Below are 21,036 nucleotides of genomic sequence, written 5' to 3'. Positions count from 1 at the left end.
TCGCTCCACTCTCCAGTCCAGCAGGTGGCGGTATTGCATCAAGAGGTTATTAACCGACCAAGATATAACAAACAAAAAAAACTGAAGAAAGAAGAAGGAGCGTGTGTGCAGGTTGACTTCGGTCTCCAGTCGTTGCGTTATTGTTTTATTTTCATGCTGTGAAAGCTTTTCTTCACATCCGGTGACTCTACTCGGAGGATCTCTTCCCCTGTCGCTGATTGTTGTTGTCTATTTAACGAGTCGTGAGGTAAGTCGTTTGTTTAAACATCCTGCGTCATGCTCCCGCTCTGTTGGTTAAAGATGGCGCCTCGTGGCTGTAGTTCTCTGCAGCTGCTGCTAAATGTAGATGTTGAATTCTGTTTAAACGTTGATGAACATCCATTGGGAACGTTTATCTAAATTCATGTTAACCACATTCAGCTAACGTGAGCTGGGCGCGAAACGACCGAGGCCTTGTTAGCAAGCTGAAGCTAACGTAAGAGCGCTTAATGGCACAAATAATCATGTAAGACACTGATTGGGATAATGAAGTGCATTTCCTGCTAATACACTAACAGTGATAATATATGTTTAGCAGAGAATGTATCTGACTGTGTTTATATAGTGCGTTCGTTGTTAAGTGTAGTGGTAGTGTCAGTGTTAACGCTATCGGGCCTAGTTTACGTAATAAGGCACAACGTTGGAGATACGTTTAGCTAACGCACTCCGTTGTCCCCGCAACTTTTAGAAAATGGATCTCAGGAGCAATCTATGTAAAATAGAGAACAAGGTTTATATTGAGTAACCATATAATTTGAATAACTAAAACGTTTTTATATAGTTTTCACTGAATATCAGCATGCTTTACTAATTGCAATGGTTGCAGTTAAGTCAAGCTAACTTAATTGCTAAAGTGTTGTGGTGAGTAATGTATTTACACAGATGCATATTTTAAACTATTAGCTGTAAAATGCCTCACAAAGGACACGCACAGAACATGAAATCAAGTGCATCTACACAATTCATCATTTTAAAATCAGACTGCAAGTAAAGGAGCACTTAAAACTATTTGCAGGTCAAATGTACAAAAAACAAAAGTATTAGTTAAAAAGCCTTTCAGTTAAAGTCAGCTGGAATGACTATTTAGAATTAATATAATTATTGTCGAGAGTAACAAATAATCATAGGTCATGCATTTGTTCAAAGTAACCTTTTTGATCCACTCTGACTTAAGTTAATATCAAAATTAAATTTTCCTTGATAAATTTATCAGTTTGCTGTTACTCCCTTAACGATATACTTTCTTTGTCTTCACAGTTGAGGAATCATAAGATACCATCTGGGCAGCATCTCTGCAGTCCCACCGTCAAGCCACAATGATCACCAGAAGAAGAGGCCGTGCTATCAACAAGACAGAGCCTCTTGAGGTTGAAGTGGTGGATGCAGTTGAAACTGTAGAGGATCTCCCACATCCCTCTGAGGGCTTCCTAGCTGAAGATATTGACACAGATGGAGTAGAGCTAGATGATCTGTTTGGACTTGAAGAATTAAAATGGACACTTGAAAGAGATGCTGCGTCCCCACTCTTCGATATGGAGTTGGCTGATCTCGGAGTGTACTGTGTTAAGGATCAAGATTCCGGGTTCGAAGCTTCAACTGCCTCGTCTCCGGAGAGAATGGCATCAGACTTGAAGACCATGAACAGACAGTACCAGTCAAGTGACGTGATCAACAAAAATGCTGTTGCTGCCAGATTGAACCGTCTCAAGAAGAAAGAATACGTCAACAGCCTGGAGAAGAAAGTTGGCGTCCTATCGACAGAAAACAACGTGCTCAAAAAGGAAAATTCTCAGCTGACCAAGAGAGTGGAAGAATTGGAAGATGAGACCAGGTACCTGAGAGCTGTGCTGGCCAATGAGAGCATGTTAGCCCAGCTCTTGTCCAGGCTGAGCGGTGTGAATGGGATGAAATTATCTTCCTCCCTTTTCCAGGGCCCTGATTCAAACGACCACGACTACGCCTTACCCAGGAAGCGTGTGAAAGTGGAGGAGAAAGAGACATCTGGTGGCGTGTGTCTACATGTGGACAAGAACCACGTCTCAGTGGAGTTCTGCACCAAGTGTGCAGAGAGTGCAAGCACATCACTCAAAATGTAGGGTCAAGTACTTATCTCTGTTTTCAGATATTGAGACTGAACTTAATATGGCTCAGTGTACTGAACTTGTTGAAGGTGGCTGAACACTGTTGAGTTAGTTAAGTTTAAATAAGAACTGCTGAATGTGCATGTGTTTCTGTGTGATGATGGATTAAGTACACGTTACTGCTAAACCTTGTTGACAGTTTCTTCTAGGTAATGGTTGATCCACCATGCGGGATGAGTGGCTTTCTGAACACCTTGCCTGCTTGACTCCATGGTAAGGATCAGACAAGAAAAGACTTTGTTTTTGACAGACCTGAAGCGTTCAGCAGCGAACTTAGTACTTCATTTTTTATTCAGTTCTTGTTCCGAGCTAGTGGATATTGAGTACTTTAATTATTTCCTTTTGTTTATGGTTTATTTTAGGAAATGGTTTGATTTTAGTTAACATGTGACTAATAGTACAATTTAAAGTTTCCTGAACGCTAGAATATAAAGATGAAGGTGAAGGTCCACAAAGAGTTATTTCTGCATCAGCTGCCAAATTGGAACACAAATTGGAGTGCGATAAACTGTTTAAAAATATGTTAATGCTTTGTTTTGATAAAAATGTATCTCTTTGTGAACCTTCACCACTGTACAAAAGAATGCCTTCATTTAGCGCCACCTATTTTTCTTTATGCTAAAGTGGATTCTGCTGGTGGAAGGCGAAGAGACTGGACAAGCTGCTGCCAACGTGGCCTGGTATTTTTTTAAAGGTAGTATCGGTACCAAATGGTATAAGTGATTACACTCTCCCAAAACTCCACAACATCAGTAGATGTAGGTCTTGGCAGTGCAGCAGGAGGGCTGACTGCACCAGCTCCATTACTTGGAGCAATGTCACCAGAAGCTTGATAATCTCAGAATCATATCTTGTATATATTTACATATTTGAATGTATTCAATACATACATCAACTGATGAAAATAACCATTTTGGTTAAATGTGATAAAGTGTAAATCTGTATATATCTTTGAATACATATTGTTTGAAGTCAATGACCTTTGAGAAATGTTGGACAAATAAATCATATTTTCATTAAGTTTGAGTTACAAATATCTACTGTGTCTTGCTCTGTACTGTTGATATTAATGCCTCTCTTCTTCTCTTTCTAAACAGCAAGCTCTCTGCCAAAAAGGGCTTAACTTTTCCTCAACTTTTGGGTCAAGTCTGGTAAAGGTTGTCAAAGGTTGTCAATGGCCAAGACCTCATTTGATGGAAGTTCAGAGCATGACAGTGCCCACTGAGATATATTATGCTACCCATGTTTTTTCCCAATTACTTCAAATCAATTAAATTACACCCAGTTATTTATTATTTTTAACTTTGTTGCTATTAAAATCAAATGGGGGGTCAAGCGAATCCTCGATGACGTGTGTTTCCACTACCTCACAGCAGGGGTTAGCTGCCTTCTTGGGCTAGCCAGACACATTCAAATGTGTGTCGGCATCTGTAGAGCACTTAAAGGGATAGTTCACTGAAAAATGAAAATTCACTCATTAACTAATCACCACCATGCCGATGGAGGGGTGGGTGAAGTGTTTGAGTCAACAAAACACTTCTAGAGTCTCGGAAGTAAACTTTGTTAGAGTAGAATCCAATAAAATTGAAGTCAATGGTGGCCTAGACTTCAGACATAATTTTTTTTGTGAAAAAAACATAACATGCCTCTATACTGCTCGTGTGGTGTCATCCAAGTGTCCGCAAGCCCCGACATTCATATTTGACTTGAAACAGTCATTTACACATATTTTAAGCCTAAATGTCTACTGATATCTTCATACGAGGTGCATTCACGGACCTTCAGACATGCTAACTTCCTGTAGCTTAACCACTTCTGGTGGACTTTTAGGCTTAAAACACTGTAAATGACACCATTTCGAGTCGAATATAAATGTCAGGACTTGTGGACACTTGAATGACACCATAAAAGCAGTATGGAGGCATGTTATGTTTTTTTCTGTTTTATTACGTCTGAAGTCTAGATCACCACTGACTTCAATTTTATTGGATTCTGCTCTAACAAAGTTTACTTCTAAGACTTGTGGATTTTACTATCCCTTACACTGGATCTGAAATGAACGATGTCATGTGGGTAGCCTCACTCTTGGGTGCTATTGAAGTTGTATGCTATTGAATAATGACCTATAGTGTTGCAGCCCACCAATGTCTCATTTGTCCTGCCACAGTTTCATCCATTTTTCACACTTCCCATAACCTAAGATCTTTAACTTAGTGTTTTGGCCTGTTGCCAGATCATACTGAGTTGGTAGTGAGAACAACTAAAGTCTTTACTGTCTGCAGCAGGCAAGGGGAACTGGCCTTAACACCTGCCCTCTCTGTGTACCCTATTGTTCCTATGCATATGATAAAGTATGCCCAGAAGCTGCCATAACATAGTTTGCAAACAGCCTCATCAGTGCCATTAAGTTCTGTTAAAATCAGAAATACTGTCAAATAGATACATTTACTTTTCTCTTTGTTACTGAACTCTGTTACTTTTTTGTCCTATGATAAAGCTTAGTGGTCTTTGCTAATAGCTGTTTTGCATTTTAATTAATTTCTTTAATGCTACAACTGCTTACAGGAAGTGAGCTATTATTTGAGCGATCTCCAATTCCCATTGGTAGACAAACGTTCAGTATTCCTAAATGGTAATGTGATGTGTGCGCTTTTAGATGTTTTAGTTGGACAGAGGTAGTTTCTGAAGTGTAGAAAAAATATGGTTCATTATGAAACCATGGCAGGAAAAAATTGAATATGGTGGGCTGCCACTGTCTACATAATTCATGCAAAACATTGCTTTGACATGGTGAGATACAATGTTAGCCTTGGCCAAGGTATGCACTCTCAGAGCTCCCCTCTAGTGTCTAATACTGCATGTAGGAGGAGTACAGGCAGAAATGAACGACTTCTCCCTCCTTTTGGGGTGCAACAGAAAATATGCACCATTAGTGTAGCTCGGCTGCCTGGGGCCATTCACAGCAAAGCATGGAAAGATTGTTAAACGGAAAATGGACAGACCAACTAGGCTTGAAATGGGTAACCAGTATAGTGGCTTTTTCTTTATCAGATTTAAAGTAATAGTAATTTAGGGAAAAGCCATTTATTTCTTTGATTGTGTGTTAAGCTTGAAATTGCAGGCAGCGCTCTGTTAGTCGAGCTCAACAAAAATACAGAGTCTGTCTCAGAGACATTTATCTGTTAAATCCAAACAGATAATCAAGTTTTACAACCTTTTTGTAGACATGTACTGTATAATATATGGTTTATAAAGGGCTGTATGTGTGAACGCCAAAGTCTGAGTGAGATCTTCCGGCCAGTTCCCTAGTGTAAAGTCGGCAGAAAGTCCAGACTCGATGTGAGAACACAGCGGGAGATCCTCTGCTGGCTTCACTGAGAGCGAGTGGGTGTGCTGATGAAGTTTCTAACACACGACTCATGCAAATATGAAAAAATAAGTGAATTATCTGGGGTTCAAATAGCGGAGCAATACATGTAGAACGCACTGAAAATGTAAAGTGAGCTTTTGGTGATCATAGCCGACACCGGGGTAGATGTGCTATAGACAAAAACATGTTATTTCCAGAGCAGAATTAATGCCTAACATCATCCTTTAGTATGCTGCATCACTCCAGACAAAGTCCCAACCCAATTCTGCGGACTTTCTCCAGGGGTCATGTCTGAAAACAGCTTTCGTCAACCACCCATGAAATAGTCCTGCACATTAACCCTATTAGACCCCAAACTGTCCTTTTTTACACTCCCAAGTCTTGAAAAGATTGAATAAACATGATAAGTTAATCGGTAATTAGATTTGCGGTTGGTGTTTTGTTAGTTTAGGCTAAAGTCAAGTAAGCTGGTGTCACTGTTTCCAGTCTTAATTTGAAGTGGTGCTGGCTCTAGTTTCTTGTCTATACTGTTGTGAGACATCAAACCTGTGACTGTCCGCAAGCAAGTTATGAGGTCATTCCTCAAACCATCACCTGTTGAACAGCCTCCTCCTATTGACTTGTGTATCAGACAAAAATTATCTAAGTTTTAGTGTTACCTCTATTTCGATGTAGACTTCACTATAAAAGTAAAGATGTAAACGGATCAAAAGGTATGTTATTTAAAACAGACGACAGTAATACTGGTACCTTTTGAGAGGTCAAATAATACAGCAACCTTTAACATGCATTGAAGCAAACCGAGAGATACATTTGTTTTATTAAACCACATAACTTTGAGTTGTTCCTATCTATCTCATCCTCGGGTGCCTAAATTTATGTTTGGTTAGAATATACATTTCATTTGACAACAATGGTAAAAGTAGTGCTGTTACTTAGTTTCCCTCAAACTCTACACACCCCCTTTACATCTAAAGCAGCCTATGCTCTCATCTTACCACTATGATTATATAGCCTTGTTTAAGATTGACTGCATTATATTAAATAAGGGGTTGAGCCTCTACAAGTGAATTGTATACAGCACCAATAGAAATAAAAGAATTGGTTAATTGACAGCAGCACGGTCATAAGTGTTTGACTTGGATACATGGGCTCAAACCTCTGAACAACAGTGATTGGCAAATGGAGTCATTCAGATGTTATTCCATAGTGTTACTTAAAGGTTCAGTTCGTGGGGTTATGATGTGAATACGTCACCCTGCCCTTTAAAGTGTGAAGAAGACACTTGGAACGGGAGGGAGACATGAAAGGCCTTTAGAGCCAGTGCTTTGTTTGTCCATGCTGGGCAGCTTACACACTTGACCTTTAAAGCTACTGATGAAATGGTAAACTACTGATTGCGGTCATGTCAACTGATATCTATGAACATGGAAACCTCCTGTCCACCTTACAAAGGCTAGGCCAGTATTCTTTCCAACTGTTCTGCAGCAAATCAGTCCTCTCAGATGACAAAAACAATATTTTTATTGTGAGTTTAAACTGCAGTTTGAAACAGCTCTTGACCCAATTTTATTGGTTTAAAAACAATTCTATAGTTTGTTAAAACTGTAGCAGTAACAGTAAAGTTTGGTCAGAACTTTGAGCTGCATATAGAGCTCTGCATTGTCTCCCAACAGTCAAGTCCTTGGTACCACCATTAAAAAAAGTTAAACACTTATCAAACTTCACAGGTTGGAGTAAATCACGCATATCTAAGTCTCCAATCTATGGAAGAGTATTTGGGTCAGAAAAGGAACATTTTAATCTCACATTGCAGAATTAAGTAGAAAATTCTAGATTAAAGTCAAACTTTGAAGTGTATATATATCAAATGAATAAGTGCCTTTGACAGCCTCTACAACATGCCTTGTGTAGATGAATTGGTGAAATTGTTCTTCGAAATCCGATTTTAACAATCAATCGGATATTCTTCCTCTTTTGAAACACAGTGGTTATCTGTATGAAGATGATATTTTTACAAAGACAATCATGAAAATGTGTTTTATACTCATTAAAAACTTGCAGCTGGCTTTATAAACCTTATAAATATTACTAGTACTACATTGTGTGGTAATGTAGAGTGGTTCAGTTACCTACTGCTCCCATGATCCTGTTCAACACCAACATGCTACCACAATTATTAGTAGTATTACTATAATGTTTTTTTATTTATCATTTTATTTTATAGTTGCCCCATCCATAAGGGCTGCCTTATGCCCTGGCCTCTGTTGGTCTGCCAGAACAATCGTGTTCCAAGAACAACGCAACTTCTCAATATCTAGAAACATTTTTAATATATGATAAAAAGGTCCTTTGGAGTCTTTTGTCACAAGTGTAAGTCACGTTTATAGTCTTCTATAAGTCTATAAACTCTCAATTCTTTGTGAATGGAGTCCCCCACCAGAACTACTGACAAATCTGATCATGTATGTACCACGATGAGCCAAAAACTCTCGGATCAATTAATGTCAGTGGCCTCAGTTCGCACTGGTGAGTAACTACTGACAGACGTCCAAGGAAGGACGAACCATTGGAAGTGTGTTGGCTGAACTGACACAAGGACCCCTGTGTCTCAAGCCCTATAAAATGTTAATGATAATTGTGGGATGATTGTCACAACACATGGGGCTGTAGAGTAGGCATAGCCATTCTGGCAATAATGTTCTGGTTGAGTATCTGGAAACTAATAGCACATGTTTTGACGTGTCAGATGCAGTAACACTGCGTTCGATGAAGGTGCCTTGTCCTGCTCTATACTGTAACATTGTAACATGTCACTTGGAGGAGTGGGGGTTTAAATAAGAAAATTAATGATAGCTGAATTCCATAAAGGTAGGGTTGATCATTTTTTTCTGAAACACACCTTATTTGTTGAAATCGTCTTCACGTCACAATTGCCATCAATAAATAAAGTTGTCTAAGAAAAAAGGCAGGCGTCTGATGCCCTCAAAGAACTGTTGACATTTGATATTCATTTGGACTGAATGAAATCATCGGTTGGCGTACCCGTCTGTCTCTAACTGACCGACCTGCCCATGCTCTCACTGCACCTGACTGGAGTCCAGCCACAGAGATGATAGCCAGAGGTTAGTGAGTGAGTCTCTGCTCTTCTAGCAGTTGTCAGTACACGTTCATGTGGGGAGGAGGTGGGATTTATCTAGGCCTTCAGCAACTAGTTGAAAACTAATTTTGTTATCGACTGGTCTGTTATAATACGTCTCCTGAGGTGTGGGCAGTAAAGCAGCCAATCCTGTGCCTTGTGTAGCTCACGTGATGACGCTGTCTCCTCTCTGAGGTAAGCATTTAAAAATGGTGGAGACAAACACTGCTATTAGTGCATTCAAACCGAAAGTGACACAATTTTTTTTTGTGTCAATGATATCTACAACACCATCCAGACTAGTTTAAACTGAATTTAACTGAATTAAAGACATGTTGAATGACAATTACTATCAGGATTAGAAGCTGCTTCAGTGTTAGGGTCCTGATATTGTTCATGACTCATTGGTGCACATGAACACAACAGAGCCATTGTTTTATTTCCAACTGCCGGAAGAAATCTGTTATTGAATGTGACCAAGGTCGTCTCACCAGAGATACTGATGTGTCCAGTGAATCCAACAATGTTTATTCACCAAGATGAATGTGTACATTTTAAAAGTGGTGCTGTCCACCTACCTGACCAGGATACCTGCCAACAGGAGGATATGACCATGCCAACTGTCAGCTCTTACAGCTGTTTTGATACAACCTGCTCGTCACAGTTTGAAGTGACTAAAGTGAAATTAAGGGGAAATGTACATAATCATCCTTTTAGACTTAAAGCCATTAGGCCTCAGAAGAAAAAAAGAGGAAAAACTACTCGCCCACCATTTCTAATATATTAAATATCATAGTATTTATGTCATTTTTTTCACACATAAAGAATAGACTATAAAATACATAAATGGGTGGCATTTTACCACAAAGCACCGGACATCTTACTATGGATTGAATGGGAAGTTTTTCACATTTCTATTAATACTGGAAAACTATTTTTATATTTTTTCAAAATGGATTCAACATGCAAACATCTAGATGTTGCCACAGAATCAGTTTCTGTAGTATGCCATTTACAAATGGCTACTGTTACCCATGTGGGAAACTTATAGATGTTAACTTTACCTTTGGGCACAATCAACGTGGGCCTCTTGTTCCAACTTTTCTAGGAAGCCTGAAGGTGTTGATCACAGCTATACATTTGGGCCTTCACCTTTTTAAAAACATTTTTTACAGCATATGATAATTGTATTATGCATTGATTTCAGCTGCAAAGGATTACATTTTTATGGGAAAGTATTTTTTTTACTAGAAAATAGGTAATTTAAATGGATGAACAGTCTCATATAAATACTGTCAGTTCAGGGTGTGTTTGAGATTACAGGTAGTCCACATACAGTCAGAACGATGAACATCTCAGTTACCTGTCACCAGAGGTTTAAATGTAAAACCATTTTTAAACATGATCTCCAGAGGATCTCTGCAGAATTGGGTTTCTCCCGAGTTTTTTCTTTCACACATGAACAATTCAGCAGGAAATTCTCTGCTCAGACACATTCACAACGGCAACAAATCCTCCGCAGGATTCAGGTGAGAGGTGGTGCAGCAGGCAGAGGCAGGACGTAACGTATTCATTCTGCTGTGGAGATCACGTTTTTGTTTACTGCACATTACAGCCCCTCCACAGAAAGTGCAGGGGATCTCCGGAGTTCAGTGCATGTCTGAAAGCAGCTTAAGTCTTGTCATTTTCGTGAACAAACAACACAGGACCACACAGACTTTGTCAAAGTTATTATTGTAGAATACTTTGATGTATTTTTTCTTTCATACAGACAAAAGGTGTTGGACTTAATTCCCATTAAATTCTCTTAGATTTCCGTACAGATTTAGTCTACAGTATACAGGTGTGTTCTTTCTCATATATAGATATTTATTCGCTTAAATAACAGGCAGGTAACTCTTTAATATATTCAATAGTCTTTATGTTTTTGTTAGTTTGTTTTTCTTTTTTTTTAAACTTTTTTTGGTCTTTTGTCATTTCAGCACAGTTAAGGCTGCATTTTCTGTCACCAGAACAGCTCTGCATTGTGCAAGAAGTGGGGACCATTCCATACACGATATTTACAACAGTATGTATAATGAATAATGTAAAACCTTCATTTCTTCCCATCGCAACATGGCAGTAAATACTGGGAGCAGATCTAAAAGGGCAGCCTAAACAATGTACAGAGACATTGCACTTCTGCAGTCTCTAGCTCTACGTCCCCCTCCAGTTCTCCATCCTCCCTGGGTCCCCACTTTGTCCAGTCCTTTAGATCATAATGAGGTACAAGTGTATCTCCTGTTCTCTATTTACAGAGTGGTGTCTCTGGTCTTAAGAGACTCTAAAGCATCTCCGCACCTCTGCACACTTCAGGGGCTGTTCACTGGACAGAAAACACAGCCCTCAGAATATGCTCGGGAGAATGTGCAACTGTCTTTTTCCATCAGTGGGAGCACCGGTGGAGAAAATTAATAATAATCATAATAATCATAATATACAAGCGCTTCCATTTTGTTGTTCCTCTCTTTACAAAAAGCAATAGGATTAAAAGAAAGGAACATCCAAAATAAAAAAAGGTGTAACAGGAACATAGTACCTGTAAATCAAAGATGCACATGTGCACATTTGGGCGATCTGTACAGTAGTGGTGCAGTTGTACAATTTATAATTTTTGATAAATATAATATATTCTTTTTCACATTGTGTTTTGCCTTCTGTGAAACTGTCTCACAACATCATGATGTAACGTGGCTGGACGGATGGACAGAAATGGCTTGAACTGGACAGTCAAATTTACACCACTGTAGATTATCCCCCTGTTGTTTAGTGTGTGTCTGTGTGTGTGTGTGTTTTCTTTGTGTAAGCCTGCAGAAAGCACTGAGAGAGTTGTGCTAAGAGGTGCTGAAATAGAATAGGATAGACTTGAACAGGATGTGTGTGCGTGTGTGTGCGTGTGTGTGTGTGTGTGTGTGTGTGTGTGTGTGTGAGAGAGAGAGACAGCAGATGTGGAGAGATCATTGCACACAGTAGTGACAGGAGCCTAAATGATTTACCAACACATAAAGAGTGACATTAATGATACCAAATGCATGCTTCAAAACAGACAGATCAATACAATGTCACCACCCGCCCGCTCCGACGGCTCGGGTCAGGGTGGCGACGATGATGATGAGCATTCAAGACAGAGTTCTGTACAGGAAAGGGTGTTCCCAGAGAGCCCTGCGTGCATCCTGAAACAGAACTAGCAGGACAGACATGTTCTCTCACTGTGTTTTCATGTGTTACCATCCCTGTCAGACAGCACGTCTATCATCCTACGGCTGGGAACAACTGTTGATAAGGCAGTCTGTTGCATATCGTCTGCCCTCAACTGTCTCTGGTGGTGTTGGTGGGGGGGCCCCCGGTCGATAAACTCAGGGAAGTTGACAGGGGGGGTGGCTGAGGGGAGGGGAGAAGGAGGGAGAAGGGGAGTGGGGGGAGGTTGTCCAGGTTTGCATTGCATTGCAGTCACGCTCCGAGGCAACATGAAGTCAGCGGTTCACCCACACCTAGTGCAACATGGGATACAGGCGGGCACTCTCACACCCGGTCTGGAATGTGATGCGGTTGTCTGGAATGTTATGTCACATGGAATGTCGTGGAGCTCGGCGAGGTAACGGCGGACTGTGCGCTGCGCCCGTGTCGTCACATGGGTGGCTTTCCAAATGTGTTCGGTGATTGTTTTTTTTGTCGTTGTTTTTTTTTTGGGGGGGGTGCTCATGCAGGGTGTTATGACCTTTCACGCAGGACTGCTTCGACACAATGTGGGAAATAGGCTTACAAACCTTCTTACCAACAGTTGGATGAAAAGACTCACTCTTGTGTGTGTTTCTACTGTGAGACTGGAGACATGAGGCCTGGCTCCATCCCGAAGTAACACAATCATTTAAATTGTTTCTCATTTACGCAAAAAGCTAAAAAAAATCATATCCCATGCGTCCATCATCACCTCAATTAAAAAAAAATATTATTCCATTTTTTTAGTCAGTAGTTGGCAGTGGTGACAGTTTGCTGCAGGTCTGAATGTGCTGACTGACGCTACTGCAACAATCCCACTTTGATTTGTTGATTTGAATACCTCCTGAAAGCTAAAATTATATTTTTTAGACTTTCGTTCAACAAAGAAATATCTGATTTTTAAAACTGAATTGGATGCATTTAGGATTTTTTCAGCAACATTGTTTTGTTCTACAGATAAAAAAAATGTATGTTAATTTGTGAGCTCTAGAGGTACTGTTTACTATTAACAAAGCCAGGCTAGCTGTTTCCCCCATATGCTCTGCTACACTAAGCTCATACTCTACGGACACAAGAGTCTATCTTTTCATCTAACTCTGAGCAAAAGAGAAAAAAAGCATATTTTCCAAAATGTTGGACTGTTCCTTTTTATGTATCCCAATCAGTTTATCGTACATCATGATGATGATGATGATGATGCACAGTTCAGGATGCGCAGACGTGACACGTAAGCTCTCATTGGTCATACCTGATAGAGCTGAGTGGGCTTTGGGCCTAAAGCCAAAACTGAACAGATGTTAGACATGGGCTTGATGAATGGTCGCTTTCAGCATCAAACAGTGATTTGTTTCCCCCTTGTCTGTGAAAATGACAGATAGAACAAATGAAACAATCTCTTTGTCCACAACACTCATGGAGAGGGCAGTGGTGCATGATGGAGACGACCCAATGGCACATAAGCAGGAGCAAGTTCCAAGTGAGTGCATGTTAGTCTTAAAGGGCCATCGCCTGTGCATTGTGTGTGTGATGGCATTTAAAGGGTTAATGCTTCACAAGCATTCAGCTTTTTCGTCCAAGAAAAGCTGAAACACGCCCACACCCACCGACGAAAGACCAGACGAGACCAAGTGAGCGTTGCAAACGAAAAACACGGACTGAGGAACAGCAAGAGAGAAGAGGACATCACCTGCGGGCTTGCCCCAGAGGATGTCCGGAGATGTTACCCATACTCACACATCATTTTATCAACATGGCAAGAGGCTGTGAATAAACTTAGTGCTGTATGGGGCTACTGTATGTATACATATACACATCGAAATCGATGTGAGGTCGCACACTGTGTCATCTCAGAGCAGGATGGACAGTGTTACAGATAACAGGTCATGTGGACTCATGGGGAGGCGTTCAAGGATCGGACAGGTTGGGCTGAACAGTGGTGAAAATGGAGAGTTCTGTGTTGTCGCTTCCCACACACATTCTGATTATATATACATACATATACATATGTAAGTATATGTATCCCCTTCCTTTTCTATTTACTATTAGGTTTAAAAGAACAGGATTTTTGTTTGCCATTTCTGTTTTTGTTCATTTTTTTTTTTTCAGAAGAGACAAGACAATACACACACACTGAAAGAGAGTGAAAGAAAAGGAGAGGGCGAGAATAAATAAATAAATAAACCAATGAAAAAGAAAGAAATGAATGAGCACCGTTATGCTGAGGAATCAGAAGATGGAAATGACTGAAGTCTAGTTCAGGCTTGAACAAACCCTTTTACTTAAGTCGTGACTTTAAAGTGGCCGCAGATAAATGATGGCAGTGGTGACAATGGTGCCATGTGGATGGGTAGGTGGGCAATGAGAACAACACTGATGAACACCAATAGAAACAGAGTGAGGCAGCCCCCATAGCCACATGGCCCTGTTCTGCTGAAGCGCTGAGGGATGTCGTTTTGTTTTGGGATGTCCGTCCCCCCTCCCTCCCACCGTGCCCACCATCACTCAGGACAACCCAGCTAGAGTGGACCTGTGCGTATGTGTGACGAGTGTGCGTGAGGTCAGGCAGGGTGAGGTGGGCAGGTTCTCTGAGGGGGGGGGGGACGGTTGACAGATGGGGGGGCCAGTGGGTTCGAAGGCGGAGAGGGAGATGGAGATGACTGTTGCGTCAGGGGGTCCGATTGAGAGGGCCTGGAGCGAGGGCAAAGGGAGGGAAAGTCGCAATGTTCTCTGGGAGTTGCGCGCAGAAGTCTCAGGCCATTGTCCTCTCCCTCCTGTGCCTTCCTCGTCCTTCACTCCTTCCTGTTAGCTTGTTGTAAGGGAGATGAAAATGTCTTGTGTGTGTCCTCAGCCCTCTCTTTCACTCCCCTCTCCTCCCCCTACCCAAGACTCCGTTCCCCTTCTCCCCCCCAGACCCACGTTCAGCTCAGTTATAAGGAGGTCTCCATGCAGTAGAGATGGGCCAGATGAGGGGCAAAGGGTTTCACCGGCCTGTCCCTGCCATGATGGTTATGGTGGTATTGGTGGCGGTGATGGTGGTGATGGGGGCTGCGGCTGCTGGGAGTAACTGCATTGGTGCTGTTGTTGTTGCCGTGGGTGACCATTGAACTGATGCTGCTGCTGCTGCTGCTGTTGTTGTTGTTGTTTCGGTTGCACGGGGTCACCGGGAGGCTATACTGGCGATAGGGGCGAGTGGGGTGGGTTCGGGCCGGGGGCTGGGGCTGAGTGGGAGGAGGCGGCGGCTTGCGGAGGGCCGGGTGCAGGTGCTGGTATCTGCTGAGCTCTGATTCGTCGTCCACGTCAGTGTCGTCGATCAGCGGAATGTTGTGGATGAGGTCGTTGATGAGGAACTCTGGGTGGGCCATGAAGTTGTGGATGGAGTTGCGGGATTCCGGTTTCTCCCGGCCCTCGTACAGCGAACTACGGAATGCTTTCACCACTCGCATCTGCCGGAGGGAAGGAAGACAAGAGAGAGACCACAGGAAAGAGAGAGGAGAAAGTCAGACATAAAAAAAGAGTGAAAAGAGAGACCAGGGAAACCCATGGGTGGACAGTCTTGTGTCCTCCAGCAGACAGACAGAGAGACAGACAGACAGACCAACACTCAGGACCAGGTGGCTACAGTCACTTTACATAAGATTACTTCTAATAGTCACATTGATGTTTCAGTGGGTATTGTTTTAAATGTTTTTGAGAGCCACAGCTAGCAACCAGTTAGCTTGGCTTAGCATAAAGACCAGGAGCAGGTTAGATGCCCCCAGGCTGTGTCCGAAATCACAATAACGTCCAGTATATAGTGAATTTGCCAGTTAGTGTTGTCCGAATGTTTAGTGATGTTCATTGTATCCCACAGTCCATCGTGAAAACTAGTTTACAACTGATGGTCATTAACTAAGCAATATATACCATCATGCATTGCGCTCAAGGCATTACAGGGAAAAAAATTGCGGAGTGACGAGAGGAGAGAGGGCAGCATGTCTCAGCCTTCTCTCTCTGGTGATTCTACTGCCTCTTATTCCATCAAAAATATCTGAATTATCATGAGGATAAAGGCCATCAGGTTTATATTTGCCGGCATTTTTTTCTGTTTCAGCGTCAGTCCATAATATTTCCAATTGCAGTTGTTTTTTTATGTCCGAGAGAAATCTATGAGTTGTGGCAGTAAAATATGTAAAGCAGGCGAACAAGTTTATTACTACTTTTAAACATGGTCATTCAATTTGCTTTATACCTCCAAGTATTTAAAATGTATTATGGACTATCAATGTGCCGAGTTGTGTCAAAACGTTTTTTGGTTGAAGATGAGTTGATATATAGTCCCTACATAATGAGTTATTGAATGAGTGATTTCAGACACAGCCCCAGTATTTATGCTAAAACTAAGCTAACTGCAAATGGCTAACTCCCGGCATGGAAGCAAATGTGAGAAGATTAAGAAGAGGTCCTATTCAGGCCAGACAACTTCAGATGAACTTTAAGCAGAATTCTATCTCATAACATTTATGACTTTGATCAGACAGGACCACATGTTGGTATTAGTTTGAAATTATTACCAGATTCAAAGGCAGGTGTATACACAACCTCACCTTGCTAATCTCTTACAGATCTCATGAGTCAAATTTGTCAAAGTGACTTTTCAAACTTGAGTCCACCTGACCCTGTATGTCTCCAACAGACAAAAGTGAAAAAAACAAAGTGTTTTAAAATGAGTTGGCTAATGACATGTTTTTGTCAGTTCTTCCACACCAATCAGACCTCACGATACAGGAGTATTCAGTAGCCACCATCACAAAGACCACAGAAGCTGCAGACACTTTACATCATTCACACGTGGCGTAGTGTGCGTGTTTGTGTGTGTGTGTGTGTGTGTGTGTGTGTGTCAGGGGTAGGGGGTTTGATACAGTATGTGTGGGGAAAACACTCATTCCTCAGCATATTGGACCACATGCATGCATACACACAGATGAGGGTTGTTGTTAAGTGCAGAAGGACAAGAAGCGGGGATGGTGAGTGTGTTAGTTTAATGTACAATAAAATAAGAATTTGCCAAGAACCTATAGCAGTGACCACACCACACAAACAGACACTCACAGACACACACAAACATGCATGCAGCTGTGTAACCGAGTGAACCAACAGTTGAGTTGTTTCCACATCGTGCAGCTTGAAGGTTGACGTCTGCATGCATCGGACTGCTGTCGATCATGGGCACTGTTTGTTAAATAAAGCTGCTTCATACACACAAACACGACAGCCGGACAGTGAGTCAGTCAGTCAGCATCTCTGCACTCACGCACACACACGTGCAAAATATACTGCGGCCATGCAGCAGTGACAGACAAGAAGAGAGCAGAGTGATTGAAATGATGATGATGCTGATGATGAAGTTGCTGCAGGATATAAAAAAACAAGTCTTGCAAAACTGAAAGGTGACGTCACAGAGAATCAGCAGGTTAGAAAGGCATGTGATTGGTTAGATTACTAGAAACTGAAGGTGATTGGTTGAAAGGCCGCAGCGAAACTCAGGCGTCAGCCCTGTCACACATAGAGCGGCAGCCAGGTCATGCTGAATCAGATCTTTGTCACTTATGCTCGCTTTCTCTCTCCCGCACTCTCATACACACACACACACACACACACACACACACACACGCACACAAATCAGAGTGAGGTCTATGAGTGTACTTCAAGGCATATTATGCAGTGTATGGTGTATGCGTGCGTAAACACATTCCTTTGCCATGGCAGTTGGTCCATGCACCCTTTCCCCCCCCAAGCCCAAACAGAGGAAAAAGAAGCAGCATGAGCTCAAAAGAAACAGAGACCGTTCAATGCAAATATACCGACAGGCACAGGCAGGCAGAGCCCTACATAGAGACAGTTTGGCCAAATGAGATCAACAGAGAAAAAGCTTTGTGTCGACTGCAACACAGACTGGAGTCCAAACTGTGACTATGAGAGGTGAATGGTTCAGACAGCTGAATGGAGATCAGTGCTGCAGTTGGCCAAAGTAGGAGTGGTCTCTATATATGACTCTGGCATATATGATAGATAGACAGACAGACGTACATACAGACAGACAAACAGACAAACGGTCAAGCAGTAGGTTCAGTGCTTATCTGTTTTTCCAAAGAGCCTGTCAGACAGCAGAAAAACACCTCATGCAGACTGAGAAGGCTTCAAAATGTTACTTTCTCACTTCGTCAGCGCTTGGTTTGTTTTCATTTTGTCTCCGTGGAAAGAGTAAACTTTCGAGTATATAACGCCCACAGTGTGACCAGAGAGGCCAGGAGGTCAGGGCACTGCTGTGTTACTTATTTCTCTGACCCACCTCCTTCTCTCTTTCCCTCTCTCCCTGTCGGCTCTTTCAGCAGCGCTTGATGGAAAAACGATGACGGTTAAAAGAGGGAAAAATAGGTGCCGGAAGGAAGAGAGGCTGCTGTGTGCAAAACAAGTGCTGATGAGAAGAAACTGCAACATAAATACAGGGAGAAGCTGTGAGGTAGATGACTGGTTAATGGATCCCATTTGTCACCATGTGTCCCAACGGTGAGCAGCACCCACCCTCTGATATGCGATGACTGAGCTATAATCCATAGCAACACTTCCCTCAATTCAAAGCAAACCCTCCTCATGTCTCGGACTTGCATCCCATTTGAGGAACACAAACTGAGTCAGAGGCTGAAAGCAGAGGAGCTGAGGATGGATTTGAGAATTGGCCTAAACATCGTATTCCTCCCTTATCTATTCTGAACTCTCACATTTGTCTCTTTTCTTAAATTTTCTGTAACTGCAGGTAGATGGAACTAGCTCAGTCTGAAATGAAAACAAACTGGATCCATAGATCACTTCTAAAGATCAAGAGGGATCACTAAGGTTCAGCAAAGCTCAGGTTGATGAAAGCATGAAACTGAGGCATCCAGTTATATCATTTTTCTATTTAATAATTTTTGTTGTTGTTTTCTTTTAGAAATACCTGGACTCTTTTTAAATCATACCCATTAATGATGGATTTGGCTGAAAAGGTCAAGGAGGTGATAGTGTCAACGTCAGAACTTCTATCCTTATACTGTAACGGACCACTGCCAAGGATGAGGGCTGGGTCTGCTTTGCAAAGAACTGTGGGTAGTGGTGTAAAGTAATGACCCTGAAGCCTACTGAGGATGCAGAAGTGCAGGGGGAGAGGCCACTCTGTCTTATGAGAACACATAGACAAAAATTTGTAGCATGTGTTTGTTGCTAGAGGATTCTCAGACTTAAAGGTAGGGTTGGTAAGTTTTCTGAAACACTTTCTATCTTATTTGTTGCAACGTATTTGTCTTCACGTCCAAATAAATAAATAGAGTCATCTGAGAAAATAATGCCCAAATATCCTAGGAATAATTGTTACTGTCAGTACTTTTTGTCTGTAGTATAGCTCCTTAAATAGATTACCTACGTAATGTTCAGTGCATGCCGTTTTATTTTATAAATTTAACCAAAATTAAAAGGTCTTTTGACTTTTGATGACCTAGTCTATAATGTCAGCAAGCCTGTAGCTTGAATTTAAATTATAGATTAAATTAAAAAGTTAAAATTAATAGTCTAGACGCCCAGAGCTTTCAGACATGCAGTGAACTCTGGAGAATCCCTGGACATTCTGAGGAGGGGCTGTATGTGTGAACGCAAATGTACGAGTGAGAGTGCCCAGACTTTCTCCAGAGTTTCTCCTGCGAGCTGCCCAGTATGAACTCCAGAGAATGTCCAAATGCGCTGATATGAGAACACAGCAGGAGATCCTCGTCTGAGTGGAGAATCTCCCACTGCGTTCCTTATTTGTGTATTTGTGTGACTTCTGTAGAAAGTCTGGACCCAATAATGCGGCCATTCTCCTAAGTTTATGTCTGAAAACGGCTTTAAGGAAGAATCGAGTCCTGCAGATGATGTGACCAATTGCAGTCCTGAATTGTCAGGAATGACTCCTTCAAAAAACATGTCCTGGATAGGTCCTGGAAAATGATTTCTTAAAATGAGTGGGAACCCTGAAGTGTATCCTGCTCTTGCTAGTTTTTCCAGGATCACCAACCCTAGCTTTAAGTATTAATTGGAACATACGTGAAGGTTTTTTGGTGCTGTCACTAAACCCCATGCAAAGACCAAAACCAACAGTGTTTTAGTGCTTCTTAAATTCACTCTGACTCTGCTACAGTCTGTAACAGCCAGCGCCAAGCTCCAAGGTTTCCACTGTAGACGTTAAGCATTAAAAATGGGTCATTAATGTTCCAAATTCAATAATTTCTTAAAACACTGTAAATCTAGCCAATTTTACTCAAATAGCTTCAGTCGTTGACAGTTTCCAGTCAGAGATTTGATGCACTACTAGAGAATTATTTACATCAACGGGACAGTGTACGTCGTAGGGTTGGATGTATCGACAAAAGAAGTTATAGCTATCAGAAAATAGTTCCCTCCATTGCTTGAAAAAGGTTGTCGGGCATTAAATCAGAAGTTAAAGAAGATAAACCGAGTATTTTATTGCATAACAGATAAACTGAAACAAGATGCTGTATACAAAATAAGGGCTCTGACGGCCAAGTACTTAACTCAGAAGGAAACCCCCAAAATACTTGCATCATTTATGAATACTGAATATTCCTGTGTGGATCATTCTTTTGTTTCCTTTCCTTTCAAATTATTAGCTTTTTATTTTCAATAAATTGCTTTGAGTCTTTCAGTCTGAATTTAATTTACTGTATTTTCTTGGGTTAAAGCAGCTCCCTACATAACTAATGGCATTATTCCCATTAGCCTCAGCTCTACTTTTAAGCTTAATGCTATTTATCTTGCTAACAGGACAAGATGGTGGTCAGCATGCTGACCTCTCTAATGCTGCATTCAAATGGGATTGTGTTAATCGTTTTTATGAGAAGAGTCACTTTGAATGCTCCACACTTGAGGAATTCACAACCTCATTTTGAATTTAATTGGATTCTATTCATAAAGAGTTGTCTTAGTATTTTGTTAATATGTCAGAAAATGTTTGATATTCTCAACAGCGTCATTTCTATGTAATTGTGCCTTTGTAAATCCTATAATACGCTATCCCCCTGTTA

The 21,036-nt window shown here is 41.4% G+C and overlaps 2 protein-coding genes across 6 annotated transcripts in view; one reads left to right on the top strand and one right to left on the bottom strand.

The window, feature by feature from the left end:
* Positions 1–63: 63 nt before the first annotated feature.
* Positions 64–3,200, top strand: crebzf (CREB/ATF bZIP transcription factor). Of its 2 annotated transcripts, XM_035159134.2 has the most exons (4): positions 64–247; positions 1,297–2,131; positions 2,320–2,393; positions 2,805–3,200. In XM_035159134.2, exons 2-3 carry the CDS (start codon positions 1,356–1,358, stop codon positions 2,327–2,329), a joined length of 786 nt encoding a protein of 261 aa, XP_035015025.1. In that variant the 5' UTR covers positions 64–247; positions 1,297–1,355; the 3' UTR covers positions 2,330–2,393; positions 2,805–3,200. The 2 variants fall into 2 exon arrangements, with proteins under 2 accessions (XP_035015025.1, XP_035015026.1); XM_035159135.2 differs by having other exon boundaries at positions 1,297–2,393.
* A 7,204-nt stretch (positions 3,201–10,404) lies between these two features.
* atp2b3b (ATPase plasma membrane Ca2+ transporting 3b) overlaps positions 10,405–21,036 on the bottom strand; it is a 50,193-nt gene continuing 39,561 nt past the window's right edge. For 2 of the 4 annotated variants that reach the window (XM_035159111.2, XM_035159114.2), the window contains one exon: positions 10,405–15,390. In XM_035159111.2, coding sequence (XP_035015002.1) covers positions 14,875–15,390 — 516 coding nt within the window. In that variant the 3' untranslated portion in view covers positions 10,405–14,874. The remainder of the gene's footprint in view (positions 15,391–21,036) is intronic. The other 2 variants (XM_035159115.2, XM_035159116.2) reach the window with 1 other exon arrangement.

The sequence above is a fragment of the Hippoglossus stenolepis genome, chromosome 6, assembly GCF_022539355.2.
Source record: "Hippoglossus stenolepis isolate QCI-W04-F060 chromosome 6, HSTE1.2, whole genome shotgun sequence".
NCBI lineage: Eukaryota > Metazoa > Chordata > Actinopteri > Pleuronectiformes > Pleuronectidae > Hippoglossus > Hippoglossus stenolepis.
Note: the sequence above shows the minus strand (reverse complement) of the source record. Positions and strands in the feature narration are given on the sequence as shown.